This window comes from Acyrthosiphon pisum, chromosome A1 (assembly GCF_005508785.2).
Source record: "Acyrthosiphon pisum isolate AL4f chromosome A1, pea_aphid_22Mar2018_4r6ur, whole genome shotgun sequence".
Classification (NCBI taxonomy): Eukaryota; Metazoa; Arthropoda; class Insecta; order Hemiptera; family Aphididae; genus Acyrthosiphon; species Acyrthosiphon pisum.
The window spans coordinates 55,106,047-55,121,775 of NC_042494.1; the positions used below are offsets into that span (position 1 = coordinate 55,106,047).

Genomic DNA, 15,729 nt, shown 5'->3' on the forward strand with positions numbered 1-15,729 from the left:
CTTTCCTATTAGAAAAGAAACTGTTGAAGAAAATCCAAGCACTTTTACTGTTTTAAAAGGTGATGACAGACAAAAAAAAATTTAAAAATTTAAAAAAAACACATCATTGTAAAATTAATACATTTATCTTTCCACTCAGAATCTAAAATGTAAATAATATAATTGTGTGTTTTTTTTTATTGGTCTTAAACACGGCAAATTGTGTTTATTAAGAAATGAAATGTATGTATATACTCAGGAAAAGGACAGAAAAACAGTAGTTAAATAAATTTTTTTGGACCCCCCCCCCCTTGAATAAATCCTGGTTGCGCCACTGATTATCTATATTCTATAGGCAGTATAAAACGGAAATATTACATAATACATACATTGTATAATGTAAATGCTTGTAAAAAGTAGAGGAGGAATTAGTGTTATCAAAATGAACTGCCGATGCAACCACTGTTATCGCCCCGCGAAATAGAAATAAAATAATAAAATATAGGTACCAGTCGTATCCATATTGTGTATTTCTGGTGAAATGCTGTACGTTTGGTTTTGTTCTGTCCTCACAGGGTGTTGGGCATAATATTCCTTATTTTTGGCTTTTTGACACTCATGGGCAGTCTGATCTACTGTGTGACGGTGTGCAGAGACGCCAAGACGCCCAAGGAGGTGGCCATGCAAAATCACTACTGGACGCATCATTGGCAAAAGAGCTTCGGTGCCACACCAGAAATACATTACAAGACGGAGAAGTATCCACCACAGGCTGTGCACCACTCGGACCACGACGAGTACAGCGATCGATTTTCAATTGGCAAGCAGTCGGACAGGCACATGCACGGGCACAGATACTAATCGCATTATCAATCATAATTAATGTATATAAATGTTGTAATGTTTTTTTTTGTAAACTGTAAATATTTCAATGCGGTTAATTTTGGTCAACCTAATTTAACAGTAGTGGTCATCATAATCTGACATCTATGTTTATAACATCAAAATAATGTATAATATAAATATAGGGAGTATTTTAATAATTATTAATAATCATACAAACATAATAATAATTTATTTCAATTGTTGTAATAAAGAAACTGTTTATTACCTCAGTTTATGTAAAAAAAACTACTATTTCTGTTCACAAGTTGTACGGTTGATAATAGTATCAAAACAGTTATATTTGAAATTATTCATGTATGTATGTCATTTTTTTATCAAACTAAAAATATAATAAATAACACCAAACATCCTTAACATGTATTATGCATTGATTTGTTATAAATTCTAGAAAAACTGAAATTATTTTTTAATTTTCAGCATTTCTGGAAAATAATTTAATATTAGTTATATACCATTCATACAAATTTGTAAATATTTTATTAAAGTATAAATAAACGTATATAAAAAAAATGTATTGTTCATTATTATTCTAGAATAATACAATGTTAATTATAAATGTACATCAATCACACCTAAAAAATAATTAAATACTACAAAGTACAAGTAATGTCTGTTGAAGATTTTAAAACTATTTAAAATAAAATAAAATAATTTTAAATCTGTATTTTCGACACCATTTCAGAAGTGAGAAAATACATTTTTAAAGAAACACATAAAAAAAATACATAATATAATTTATAATAAGTAAAAAAAAACTTGTACATTTTTCTGAAAATTTTCAAGTGCTCTTTAAAATTTCTTAACAATAGTTTAAACTGGACATAAGTTAGGTTAACATAAATTAGGTACTTAAATTAATCTTCTATAAAGAGACATAAATTTAGTAAGTTCTTCAAGAAAATAACAGAAAAGAATAAATTTATGATACAACGAGAATTCATAATTAAACATGCATAATAGAAGTACATAAATGGTTTTATTCAGAATTTGAATCAAAAGGGGATCTTGCTTTAACCTTCTTTGCAGGAGGTTTTCTTGTCGAAGCCTTCTTTTTAGTTCCTATTAAAAACAAATGTTTATTAATTATATAACTATTAAACAAAATTACAAAAAAACAGATAAATAATCATAATAAATAAAAAAAATGCTTGGTAACTGTAATAAATAATATACATAAAAATATCATTACTTGAACAAGTATTTAATATTAGATTGTTCAAAAATGACCAATCGAGGGAATTCGATTAACAAATGCAAAGACTTTAACAAATATTTTAATGATTTACGTGTTATTGATGCTTTGACTAATGTATTAACAAATCTTTATAGATTGGTAATCAGACCAACAGATCTCCCATTGGATTACATTCGCACTCATATGACAGAAAATGTCAAAAAATATAACGAAAAACAAGAACTGAAAATACTAAATGCCAACTATATCAGGAAATGGAAGAAGAGATTATGCAACTCGCAAAAACATAGAAAACTATGTGGATGAGTTGAGCAAATCCAAGTTAGAAGAAACTGATGACTATAATGTAGGAACAGAAGAATGGAATAACCAACATGAGTTTGTTTTTAGTAACATAATAGAATATAAGAGAACAAATCATAAATCTAGAAAAATACTTGCATAATAATTAATAAAACAAAGTAAATATTTCGTCAGTTGTCGTTTTTAAAGATTAATATTAATATTTTTAATATGAAATATATTAAACAAATAGCTAATTTAATTTTACATAGAAATTAGTTTTATAGAAAATGATTCAATGATAAACGGGTTTATAAATGAGATCGACAGAAACCTATTACTAAACATGGGTTACTGTCTAATAACAAAATTTGATAATATATAAAAAAAACCACAAGTTCCTAAAGCATAATCTGATATACCTACCAGTTTGATTTTTGTAAAGAAGAAATTATAGTAATAATCATTTAAATGTAATACCTGATTTTGGAACAAAATCGTCATCTGATGAATTAGACATTTTAAAACTATCATCGTCGTCATCAGACACAGCCTTCTTCTTTGTATTTTCTCCAAATAGATCGTCAAAAGATTTTTGAGGTTTACCTAAATAAAATAAGAACATAAGACAATTCAATAATTTGTAAAAATTAGTATATGAACAACTTACTACTAGTAGATGGAGATTTGAACACATCATCTGAATCCGAGGAGCTGTATTTACGTTTTGGTTTAGAAGCAGCTGCTCTTGGTTTTCTAGTAGGTTTAGCTATAGGTGAATCATCCTCATCACTAATAGTGACCACAGTATTTTTTTTAGCTGGTGCTGGTGCTTTTTTAGCCGGTGCTCTTTTTGCAGGAGGTTTTTTTGCTACAGGTCCATCATCTGTTGTTACCTTGGTGCTAGCTGTACCATTGTTCTTTTTGGCAGGTGCTCTTTTAGCAGCCTTCTTAGGAGATTCTTTCTTCTTTTTCGGTACAAACTCATCATCTGATGTAGCCCTATAAATAAATATAATAACAATTAGTTCTTATAAAAAAGGTAAAAATCATCAGTTGGAAATAAAGGCATATTTTTTTTAAACGTAGTATTAAAAATTGAAAAAAAAAGAGGAAAATTAGGTAATCGCTCTGATGTACAGCATTTGTCAAGTGTATTTCGTTATTCAGTATGTGTTAGATTTGAGTTCAATGATAAATTATTGCATATAAATAAAATGAATCTGAACAAGGAACGTCTGCAGCATATATTACCAAGATCAAGTATATTTTATGATATTACTATTTAAGTAATTTATTTCACTACTAGTATCTAGGTAAGTTGATTAAATTTTTACCAGAAACATAACATTTATTAATATTTAAATAACATAATAGGATATATTTATATAGTTTTTATTAACTCTCGGGTCAATACAACCTTATTGTAAAACGGTGTGATTAGATTTATGGTATAAAAGGGAAATAGCTTTAAATTAATATTTTTCATGTTATTTAGTTTTAGAATCAACTATTTGTGAGGAACCTTGTATTTTATTTTTATCGAGATTCTAGAGAAAAAAAATAATTGAAATTTCTATCAACAACTCAAAAAAGAGAACACATCATATAAAAAACATAAATAACACAACCATTTGGTAAACATTTTGAGTATCTATAGTTATTCATTTATAAATTACAACAAAATAAGAATACTGATTTAGCGTAAAAGTCCTGATATTCATAATTATAAAAAAAGCACTGAGAATTGTTTATCTACCACAGTACAAACAAGTTCAACTTTTCTACCAGAAAAGGTATTAAGTTGAAAATGTAGGCATTTTTACTGCCCCAACAGACAAACACTCAATAAGAATATCCTTGTGAAATAAAAAAACTATATATTTTGAGTTATTTTTTTAAGTATAATAATTAAAATTTAAGTTTTTAGGTTGAATGGTTGATTTAGGTATGACACTATAAATTAAATTAAATGATACATGCATTATTTGTGGTATAGCTAATAAACAAGGGTAGTAATGATGTTGGGCATAATTATTAACTATACATCAGACGATTAGTGAATAAAAATTACTAGGACATTAAATTGGCCTGCGTGGAAATGAAATTTGAAATTTGCCCTTAATGTTGGTATAAGTTATTTGAAATAATAACTTACTCATCAGAAAATGCATCACGTATTGGTGAAGTTTTAAAACTTTGGTCAGATTTATGTCCAGGATCATCTTCATCATCATCATCATCATCAAGTTTAAATGATATGTTGGCAGCTAGTTGATGTTTTTTTTAAAAAAAAATGGCATTTTATTAATTAATTAATTACAAATATAAACATTAGGTATATATATTTACCAGATTGTCGTTTCGTAACAGTTCTAGGAGGTGGCGGAGGAGAATCTGATAAGTTGCCACCACCATCATCATCATCGTCATCAAAAATTTTTTCAAACTTCAGTTTGGTTTGTTTTAAACCATCAGCTTTCTTCTTAGGAGCTGCTTTCTTTTCTGGTTTTACTTCATCTTCGCCTCCTTCTTCACCTTCCCCTTTTTTCTAAATATATAATAAGTTTAACATTTTATTAAAAAAAAAAGAAAGAAAAATAAACTAGAGTTCATACCTTTTTTTCAGCACGTTTTCCTTTATTTTCTTTTGCAGCTATTAACTTTTCTTCTTTTTTTAACATTTCAGCATCTATTTTAGGAATGACACGTCTTGCAGCAGGCGATGGCAATGAATCAGCAGCCACAAGTGGTTTCTTTTTACCAAGTGCTAATTTACCACCTTTAGCAGCTTTTGATTTTCCAGATTCATCACCTAATTCATCAAGTCTTTCTTTTTCTTCAACTTCATCCAACTAAAATATAAAATTAATGATTTAACTTATTATATTTTATAATAATTAATAAGTAATAACTAAGGATTGGAACATAATATTAAGTTTATATAATATTTTAATTCAATGATCAAAAAAATTACCAAGTAAAATATAAATATATTTTTAGTTGAAGAAAATTTAGAACTAAACCATTTTTTTTTTGTGCATATTTATTACATTTTGTATATTGTGGAATATTATTTTTATAGGACCTTATATTAATTTTGCAATGTAAAAATTTACTTTTTATTTTTTACATTTGCTTTCAATTTTAATTGCATATTTTAATACACCCTAGATCATTTTTTTGCATGCTTTATTAAAAATTATATTTGATAAAAAAAATACTTAACAAATAAATATTCTTAACTTGATTGTTTTTAAACCTTTTAAGTATTTATAATAATAATTTAGTGAATGTACTAAACATGTTTCAATAGTTGAGCGTTGTAAAGTGCAACCATATAAAAAGTTGATTACTTTATAAAACTTTATGCACATAATAATTTGTACATACTTTCAACGACAATGCATCTAAATCTTCGGTCCATAAATCTGCAGGTGACTTTTTCTTTAAAATATCTAATTCAGTACATTTTTCTTCTTTCTTTCTTAACAGATCATTCTTTTTCTCCAATGTTAAATGCCAGAAGGACATACCAAGCAAATAATCATAGTCTAAATTGTCATCATCTTTAGATGATGTAGCACTAGTTGACGGAGCAGTTTCATCTTCTTCTGTTTCTTCAGCTATTCTTTGAGCTTCGTCTAACTGAAGAGAAGAAAAAAACAAGAATAAATGCACATAACTTATGATATTAAATTTGTTTTATAAATATTTTTTAAAAATTAAGTAACTAAATTACCAATACTGATTCTCTATCCTGAATTAACTTCCAAGCCTTGACAGGATCACTGTTATAACCTCGTCTTACCAATTCTTTAACCATTTCTGATTTCTTACGATTCTCAATTCGTAAATCTCCATCACATTTTTCAACAATGAATCTTAAAAAAAGAGTTTTTATAATAATGTAGAACTATTTAATACCTATCTATAAATAAATTAAATCTGTATATATATAATATATACGAGACAATCATGAGTGACCTATAATCAATGCAGCCAAAATCTATTAGAGCCATCAATTTAAATTTTGAGGGTAGACAAAGGTTAGAAATTAGTATTTATTTATTATTGGTTACCATTGGTTATTCGAGTAGATCAGGTACAAACTTGCATCAAATCAAACTTTTTAAGACTGCCTACCAGGGCGGCTGAGTTGTTACTGCAGCGAGTTACACCCAAAATGAGTCGAACAATCATAATTTTTTAAGAGTTCCAATTTTCTACGGGCAACAAAGCGCACGGGATCAGTTAGTAAATATATAAAAAGTATACAATTAAGAATGGCTATCCAAAAATTTGAATGCAAGTCTGTTACATTGTAATAATTCAAAACCAAAATCTCAGTGTACTGATTTATTATTTATTTCACCACTTCAAATATAATTTAAATTATAAAAATGTATTACTAATTAATTTTGAAATATTAGTGACTGGAAAATTAACTAAGAAAAACTGGGAAGTCATATTCTGCTGTATGATAGGTATTAAGTCTACCCCTTCATTGCATAGAACACTGTAATAGTATGTTAAATTTGAATAAATTCATGAACATTGCATACAAAAAATGATTCTCAGTTGAGTTGGTATGAACCTTTATTTCTATGAATAATTTATAATTTATTTATTATATCAAGTACTAGGCTTTTTTAACGATATATTTTTGAATATCAATATTGTCTTGTGCGATGTCGAAAAATAATTTACATATTGATAACTCAACATTTTAGATTCTGAGTGGAACGATGAATGTATTGATTTTACAATGATGTGTTTTTTTATTTTTTTTTTTGTGTCTGTGTACACGATAAGTAGTCAAAATAATGCTTCCATTTTCAACTTCAGTATCTTGTTCGATTGGAAAGTGAATATCGTTGGTGCATATGGGGAGGTCAAAATTTAAAATTCCCAGTAACTTTCAAAAGCGCCAAAAAAAACCAAAGAAAAATTAAGGAAAAACGGGAATTTTTACGCAAAATCGATTTTTCACAAAATTGAATTTGGTTTTTGGTGTAACTTTTAAATAATTTTATAATAATTTTATTAAATACATTATAAAAGTTATTTTGGCGTTCAAATTAGTTGGTTTCTGGTAACTCGAATACCCAATGGCCAGGAGCCATTAATTAAAAATTAATTTCGATGTATTCAATATAGATATATTTCAATGATTGATTTATTATACAATGTATTACGATTATTAATATTGTTGAAGAAGCCTATAAAAATCTATTATATCAAAACAAAGGCAAAACCTTTTAAATCAAAGTTGAAAAGTTTAGATTGAATCATAACAAATGCAATTTCACTATTACATTTTTTGTTGTTTACTTACCTAGCTTGGTTGGTTAATTTAGCAGCTTCAGCACCTAACATACCTTCCAAATAGGCCTTACGTTTACCATAAAAGTCCAATCGAACAGCATAAAATTCACGCAATATCTGTTGAGTAGCTTCATACTTTTTCAAGACACAATCTTTATCAAATGCACACTGAAAATCAAAATGTTGAACATTAATTATTAATTAATAAGCTATAATCATATATATTTATAAAATTTACCATGGAAGTTAAACCAATAGATGCATGTAACTTGAAAAATTTATGTATACCCTCATTTTCTGCTTTTTGAAGTTTTTCTGGATTCATGGTTATAACAAATTTGATTGTAGTATCAGTATTGTATTCTTTATAATCACTATTTGTATAAAATAATAAAACCAAATATAAACAGTTTTTAACTGAACATTTTTTTCTGTTTTCACTCACGTTATAACAGCAGGAGATTTTTCAGTATCAGTAAGCATAGGTTCTAACACGCTTTCCTTATAATTCTGAGTCCAAACCCCAACCGGAAGTTCTGTAATCTCTACTCTATTGTGTCCAATTACACCTAATTCACCACTACTGATAAATTTTTGCTCAGAAAGTTTTTCAATATGGCCAGTAAAGTTTTTGTACCAAGGTTTCTACAGTAAATACAAATTAATTTAATTTATTCAAAATAAAATAAAATATTATTCATTGTTTAGTTTTAAATTACCATTGGTAGTGGATCTTCACCTCTTAACATTCGTTTAATGTTACTAATAACTTCTCTTGGATTATGATTAGGTATTTTGGTCATCCACCCTGTTCCAATACCTTCTGCACCATTAACCAAAACCATAGGAATAATTGGCATGTACCACACGGGTTCAATTTTTTGATTGTCATCGCGAAGATAAGTTAACAATGGATCATCATGAGGATGAAAGATCAGCCGAGTCAAGGGACTAAAGTTGTATACAATTATTTTCAATACTTTTAAATATTTACATTAATTATAATTGAAATAATTACCTAAGCATTGTGAAAATATATCTAGGACTAGCTGCATCTTTTCCACCTTGAAGTCTAGTACCAAACTGACCTATGGGTTGTAACAAATTTATATTGTTACTTCCAACATAATTTTGAGCTAAGTTAACAATTGTTGACATCAAAGACACTTCGCCGTGATGATATGCAGAATGCTCAGCTACAGAACCAGCTAGTTGAGCAACTTTAATTTCACGTTTATCATTCCTTTTAATACAAGTAAACAAGACCTATAAAAAAAACACAGATTAAATTTAATACTATCTAGTAGTTGTGCATTATTAATCAGTGTGATTAAAAAACTATTTATTACTTTTCGGGATCCAGGTTTTAATCCATCCACAACAGATGCTATAGATCGTTCATTGTCCATGTTACTGAATAAAACTAATTCTTTGTTCACAAAATCTTTATAAGTAACAGTCCTGGTGTTCTTTTCATATAAATATTCTTCAGCTAAACCTGCTTCTTTACGTCTTTTACTTTCAACCATCCAATTAGTTAACCATTCTTTACGAGAGTCAACCATTTTTTTGCTAAAAGCCTAAAAATAATTTTTGCAATTAACAAACTATAGTCAATATTTTAATTGATGATAAATACCATTTCAATATGTTCATCATCCCCAGCATCTTCATATTTAAACAATATTCTATGACGTTTCATATTTTGAAAATATTCTTTAGCCTCTTTTGAAGTTGAGGTACCCAAACCTTTGTAGTACTTTATTTTGTATTTATTCCAGTTTCTTGTAGCATCTTTCCACTCTTCAAATTCAGGTAATGAATAAAATGATGTTTCATCTTTGCCTTTGGTGGCTTTTACAATAGGCGTGATAAACTCTTCTAAAAAGGGTAATTTTAATAATGTTGGCCAATTATGATGAATAAAGTTAATTATCAATCCTTTAATATGAGAACCATCCTAAAAATCAAAATCAATATTTTATTATTACACACAATCATTATTAATACTGATACAATTACTAGTTAGTAATTAATAACATCATTATTTCTACATATGTATAAATGCATTATTAAAAATTAAATGATTTTCACCTGATCTTGATCAGTCATTATCATTAATCTTCCATATCTCAACGACTTTAAATCTTCCATTGTCTCATACTTTTTCTTGTATTGTAATCCAACAATTTTAACAATATTACTTATTTCTGCATTATCCATAATCTAAATATTTTTTTAATATTTAATATACAGCAAACAATGTAATTATATTGTAAAAACTTACTTGTTTGTGAGAAGCTTCGCGAACATTTAACAATTTACCTCTAAGAGGGAAAACTCCATATTTATCACGACCAACCACACCTAATCCAGAAACTGCCAATGATTTAGCTGAATCTCCCTCAGTTAAAATCAATGTACAATCTATCGAATTTCTGGTACCAGCATCATTAGCATCTTCAAGTTTAGGCACTCCCTTGAGTTTACTTTGTTTTTTACCACTTTGTTTCTGTAGTTGAGTTTGAGCTTTAAATTTAGCCCAACTCAGTACTGCTTCAACAATACCACATTTGGATACCTGAAATATAAAATAATTCAGTTTAGTTCTAATATCAGATCTTAATAATAAAATATATCCTTTAACACTGATAAATTAATATTGTATGAAACTTACACCAGTAACAAATTTCTCGCTTAATGTGCATTTCGACCCAAAATTCTTCACTTGCAAAGTCATATGCTCTTTGGTTTGAGAATCAAACGTAGGATTAACAATGAGACAATTGACAAAAACCCATAGATGATTTTTAACTTGATGATTCTTCAAATCCATGCCACCTTTATTACGTTTTTTTACTATATCTGTGAGTTGTTTAACAATCATATCAGTAATATAATCTACATGTCTACCACCCTGTAAAAATAAATTTATGCCATAAATAGTAAAATTTAAAAAAATATATATAGTTTAACTTTTAAGAATTTACTTTAGTTGTAGCAATACTATTGACAAATGACACTTGTTTAAAACCAGTGTCTGACATAGTAACTGCAACTTCCCACCGTTGTCCCGCATTTTCATATACAAGTTTTAAAGGATTTCCTATTTCATCTTCCTTTCCCTTGATGTACAAATTTACATAATCTTGAAAGGTTTTAATCTGAAAACAATAATTAAAGAATATTCAATACATTTAATATTACAAATTTAATTTAAAAAACTCACTGGAAGAAGTTTGCCATTTAAGTATACTCTCACACCACGAGTTGATGCAGCAACATCATATGCTCGCCGTGACATTAGGTCAACAATATCTTTATCAAGACAAGTCATACGGAATTTTGCTAGATCTGGGCTAAAAGACACTTTTGTATAATCAGTTGTTTTCACCTCTTTTATGGATGGATCTGAAGATTTAGCCATATTATCTGCCCAAGTCTAAATATTGTAATATAAAATTAATAAAAACTTACTTAAAATGTAAAAATAAAATATTACTTGTTTAAATGCTTTGCGATATTCACGGCTAGCCGTCTCAACAGTAAATTTGTTACTGAATATATTGCAGAGCTTAGCACCAAATCCATTTCTACCTCCAGTTACTTTTGCTTCCTCATCATTATAGTTAGAACTAGTTAAAAGATGTCCAAAAATCATTGTAGGTACATACATTTTTTCATCTTTGTGTTCAACAACAGGAATACCTTTACCATTGTTCCAAACTGATATTATATTTTCCTCTCTGAAAAACATTGATTCAATATATTGTTATAATGAATGTTAACAATTTCAAAACTACTATTTTTAAAGAGGATGTCAGCGCACTGTTTGTTTTCTATCTCTGGCCCACGCACAACGACAAAACGCATTTAAGCAGAAACATTTTTATTTTTAAGTTTTTGTGTAAAATCAATAGATTTCAAGTAAATTTGACAACAAATTCAAATCTGTTTTCAGAATTCTTACCACTTCATTAGATCAATATTAGTATGTTAGAACAATGAACACGTCAAAAATCCTATGTTGCGCGTGTGTTAGACAAATATAAAAAAACATAGGGTGGGAATCCCCTTAAGTATATATTTTGCAAAAATTCTGTTTTATAAGTAACTATTTTTAATTAAATTTATTTAGTTTTAAAATCAAATGAAAACAAGCATCATATTAAAATCACCCTATAGGTACATAAGAAAAAAAGAAATAATATAGATAAACCCACAGATAAATCATCATTGAATGTTATATGCTATTTTCATATTGTGTGCCATAAAGTACAAAATATTTTGTGGAGATGGGCTTGAAGGCTTGTTGTAAAATTATAACAATTTTAATTAGGTAAAATGATACAAAATATGTAAATTGGTAAATAACAGTTTTATATAACCTCCTAATTGGTAACTTATATGTGTACCATAATATAGGTACTTATATTGTATTTAAATATTTATGACATTTCAAAACACTAAAAAGTGAGACTTGAGTTACTTGTTAATATCAATTTTAATTGTATCCATAGTCTGATCTCTCTGTTTATTATCAGCAGCATTCACCAATATTTCATCAAAAATTTTGTAAAGTCCAGGTACATATGTAATTTCTCTTTGAACCATAGAATCTTCTTCGGTATCATAGACCCACATAGACTCAGTGACAGGTTCGACAGAGCCTAAATAATGAAGAACATTTGGTTAATACTTAAAACTTAACTTACATAATATAAACACAAACTGCAACTAAAAATTCTTACCAATATATGTGTCAGGTCTAAGCAATATGTGTTCAAGTTGAGATTTCTTCTGATAGATTTCTTCGACAGCGGTCTTCTTTGACTTCGGAGCCGCAGGAGGCGTTCCATTTTCTACAGACGCCATACCGGCGACAATGAAGTGGTTGGCAAACAAACAAGACTGTTCTGAGAAAATAAAAGACAACAAATAAGATACCTGGATATATTTTGTCAAAGAATAATAGAAACAAAATCAAGAACTATTAAATGGGTATATAGACTCGGACGTTTCCTATATTTTCAGTGGACGCTATCCTGTCAAATCGGAACGATCATAGATAGAATAGATGGGTACATAATTATCAAGCACCTACAAAAAGCGTAGATTGTAATAGTGCGAGAGAAACAACAGGTGAATGACGAGGGATGAAGAAAATCTCTGTAAACGCGAATAGCAATCGATCGGAAAAAGAAAAACAGATAGGACGACGAAATGAAAATGTGCGTCGCGAAGTCGTATCGGCGGCGCCGCTGGACCGAGACACTAGATAACGGTCGTCGCCGAGACGCGTTATTAGCCGGTTGCGAACAACGGGAAGTGAGATGGTTGTCGCAATTATTATTGTAATTAAATCCGTGCGAGTTTCTCACATTTACCTATCGGCGTATTGTTTCAGTGGTCGCAGTAATTGGCCTGACGACACTGTTGACCGGTTGCCGTGGCTGCCTATGCGAGTAGTAAACAGACAGCAAACGAGCACCGTAAACCGGCAGAGAACGGACGGGACAATAAAAAAAATAACCGATCGAGACCGATAAGCGAAAAAATGCGATCCGCGCTCGCTTCGATCGTGATCCGCAGACTACGCGTTGCCCGGCGGACGAGACGACGGCGGTTTAATTATTTATTCAAAGTTTTTACCTTTGCTCCCTCCAAAACGGCCGATTGATGCAAGTTGACTGAAGACGAATCTTCTATCTCTATGCTGTGACAGACGACCGTAGACCGTGCCACTGACTATCCAGAGCGAGCGCAGAGCAGCGATGCTGTCGACGCGCGAACGGGATCAACGGAAAATAAGCGGGTAATACGCACGGCCGCAGTTCGTTACGAGACGGGCATTGTAATGGAAAAAAGAATTACAAAAAAAAATTAACCGAAAAAAGGGGAAAAAACGGTTTTCGAAAGATGGCCGACGAAAACCGATCGCCGGGATTTCGCGTAGCCTATTACACGACGTGCCGGATGCGCGTGCGCAGTGCGCACCACTGACGGTAGCGTCTCCGATGCGCGTGCGTGCGGTTTCGGCGTTCACTTGTTGTGCGCAGCGTTTTTTGGCGGGAAACTCGCGGTATACCTCCGACCATCGGATTAATAACAAAATATTATGCCAAGTTACTGAAGTCACGGTATCCGAAAATCCGTTGTATAATTATTATATTTTCTGTGCTGTAAAAAAAAATTCCGTCGTCTACTTGTAAAAACATCACCGGTATAAAAATGTGATATCTAAAAGGTGTTAAAGTGTGCACCAAATCATGATTTCATAATATTCATTATTATAGATTATACTGTTATGGAAGTAGTTAGGTACCTATTTATAATTTTTATATTTAATGAACAGTGTTTGTTTAATATAATTAATAGTTTAACTGAGCTTGCGGGTTACAATAAAAATAATGATAATGTGAATATTGTGAATGCTCAAGTCGACTGGTAGACATTGCCGACATTAATTGCAGTATATTTATGTATAGTACTTTATAATGTGCTATTATTAGTTGTACACGTCTTGTAGCCACCTCGTTATAAATAATAGTAGCCGTTAGCCGCCAAGCCAAGTTATAGTATTTTTAGGTAGGTAGGTATTAAATAAACACACTCCAATACTTCATTACCTATATAAATAGGTAACAAATAATTAATACTGCTTCTATAACTACTATAATACATTTATGAAATTACTAAGCCCCTTTTTGACATCACAACTTTTCTAATTCGAGTGACTTTTTATTTACTTAGTGATGTTTTTACACGGTACATTGATATCTAGTTGGCGGAGTGTTTTTCTTACGATTCGGAACTTACAGGGAATTGGATATCCATAAAATACAGAAATATAATAACACATTATTTTTTTTAAATCCTGAAAATGTAATAAATCTATTTATTTGTGAAAAATGGTGGGGACACAATTTTTTAGTACCGAAGTTTAGACACACGCAAATCGCAACGCAATATGGTGTTACCCCTACTACCACAAGTACTCTGTTTAAATAGCGATGTTCCACTACGTAGGTAGGTGCTACGTACAAAATGTGTACAATACAATGAACAATGCCATTCGCCAAGGCTGCAAGGCCGGCAGACTGCAAACAGCTATTAGAATTTTTTATATATTATACAAAATATTAAAGAACGTTTCGATCAACTGTCGTGCTGATAATTTTGCATATTTCTCACATTCTCGGGCTGTAGCACGATAATTGCCTATTTCGAACTCCTTAAAAACTGTCCACCGCCGATCACTTTAAAGAATGTTTAGTATAGTTACAAATTAGTTTTTTGTTGTTAATTTATTGTTATAATATATTTTATAACAATAATTAACTAGATACTATTGAAATATAATATAGAGCAAAAACGGCATTCGTGTAGCAGGTGATCTACTACCTCTTTTTAGATGTATCAAGTGATCTATCGCGTATTATACTATTTATGCTTGGCGTAGTTGGTAATCTACAATTATTATTATTATTAATACCTATATTTATTAATGTATATTATAATTTAAGGAAAAATAATAGAGTCAGGATTTTACTGGGTTATAGTCTATAGAGGAGCAAATTGAACGGACGACAATAGTTCAAACTCAGATTCTGAAAATATTCCTCCTAACAACGGTAATAGGTATTAATATAGAAAACGAGTAGAAGGACCTTGGGTTTTTAAAAACGTTTTTTTCTTTTTTTTAACGTCGAGATGAAGCTTCACGTCTTATTCCAGTAATTGAAAAAGAAATACCTCTAGGTAGGTACAACAATCATGTCAAATGAATGGAAAACCTATAAAGTAAATAAAGGTTACAATCACTTGACTGTAAACCATTCTAAAAATGAACGTTCAACAATTTTATGTTCATTTGTATGTTGGTACTTTTTTCCATCCTACTGATCGACCTAATAATGCGATCATTTTTCAGAAAATTGATCTGAATTCGTTATAATGTCTACTTGATATCAGTCAGTTTAAGAAAGCGGACTGTCCGATCACAACAACGCAGAGGCTATCGGTGGAAGGGGGGGGGG

General features: G+C 30.0%; 2 protein-coding genes across 2 annotated transcripts in view; one reads left to right on the forward strand and one right to left on the reverse strand.

Moving 5' to 3' along the window:
• The window catches only part of LOC100169120, a 25,385-nt gene extending 24,056 nt beyond the window's left edge, over nucleotides 1-1,329 (forward strand). The window contains exon 5 of the mRNA XM_029487290.1: nucleotides 555-1,329. Within this exon, the coding sequence (XP_029343150.1) occupies nucleotides 555-840 (286 nt within the window). The 3' untranslated portion in view covers nucleotides 841-1,329. The remainder of the gene's footprint in view (nucleotides 1-554) is intronic.
• Nucleotides 1,330-1,346: 17 nt separating this feature from the next.
• LOC100167074 (DNA topoisomerase 2) lies at nucleotides 1,347-13,653 on the reverse strand. Its single transcript, XM_001948505.5, has 24 exons — nucleotides 13,343-13,653; nucleotides 12,442-12,606; nucleotides 12,180-12,360; nucleotides 11,193-11,436; nucleotides 10,920-11,132; nucleotides 10,681-10,854; nucleotides 10,368-10,607; nucleotides 9,978-10,271; nucleotides 9,785-9,916; nucleotides 9,330-9,650; nucleotides 9,040-9,270; nucleotides 8,709-8,956; nucleotides 8,410-8,641; nucleotides 8,136-8,335; nucleotides 7,929-8,064; nucleotides 7,701-7,858; nucleotides 6,105-6,246; nucleotides 5,756-6,010; nucleotides 4,981-5,217; nucleotides 4,715-4,913; nucleotides 4,521-4,632; nucleotides 3,033-3,364; nucleotides 2,843-2,968; nucleotides 1,347-1,944 (listed from the first exon to the last, which is right to left on the reverse strand). Exons 2-24 carry the CDS (start codon nucleotides 12,563-12,565, stop codon nucleotides 1,862-1,864), a joined length of 4,614 nt encoding a protein of 1,537 aa, XP_001948540.2. The 5' UTR covers nucleotides 12,566-12,606; nucleotides 13,343-13,653; the 3' UTR covers nucleotides 1,347-1,861.
• Between the last annotated feature and the right edge of the window lie 2,076 nt (nucleotides 13,654-15,729).

Excerpts from the sequence above, each read along its gene's own strand:
- LOC100167074 (XM_001948505.5), bottom strand. The coding sequence starts at position 12,565 with ATGGCGTCTGTAGAAAATGGAACGCCTCCTGCGGCTCCGAAGTCAAAG. Across the intron at positions 9,271-9,329 it reads ATGATGAACATATTGAAATG|GCTTTTAGCAAAAAAATGGT; the intron begins GTATTTATCATC and ends AATTATTTTTAG. Across the intron at positions 4,914-4,980 it reads GAAAACGTGCTGAAAAAAAG|AAAAAAGGGGAAGGTGAAGA; the intron begins GTATGAACTCTA and ends TTATATATTTAG.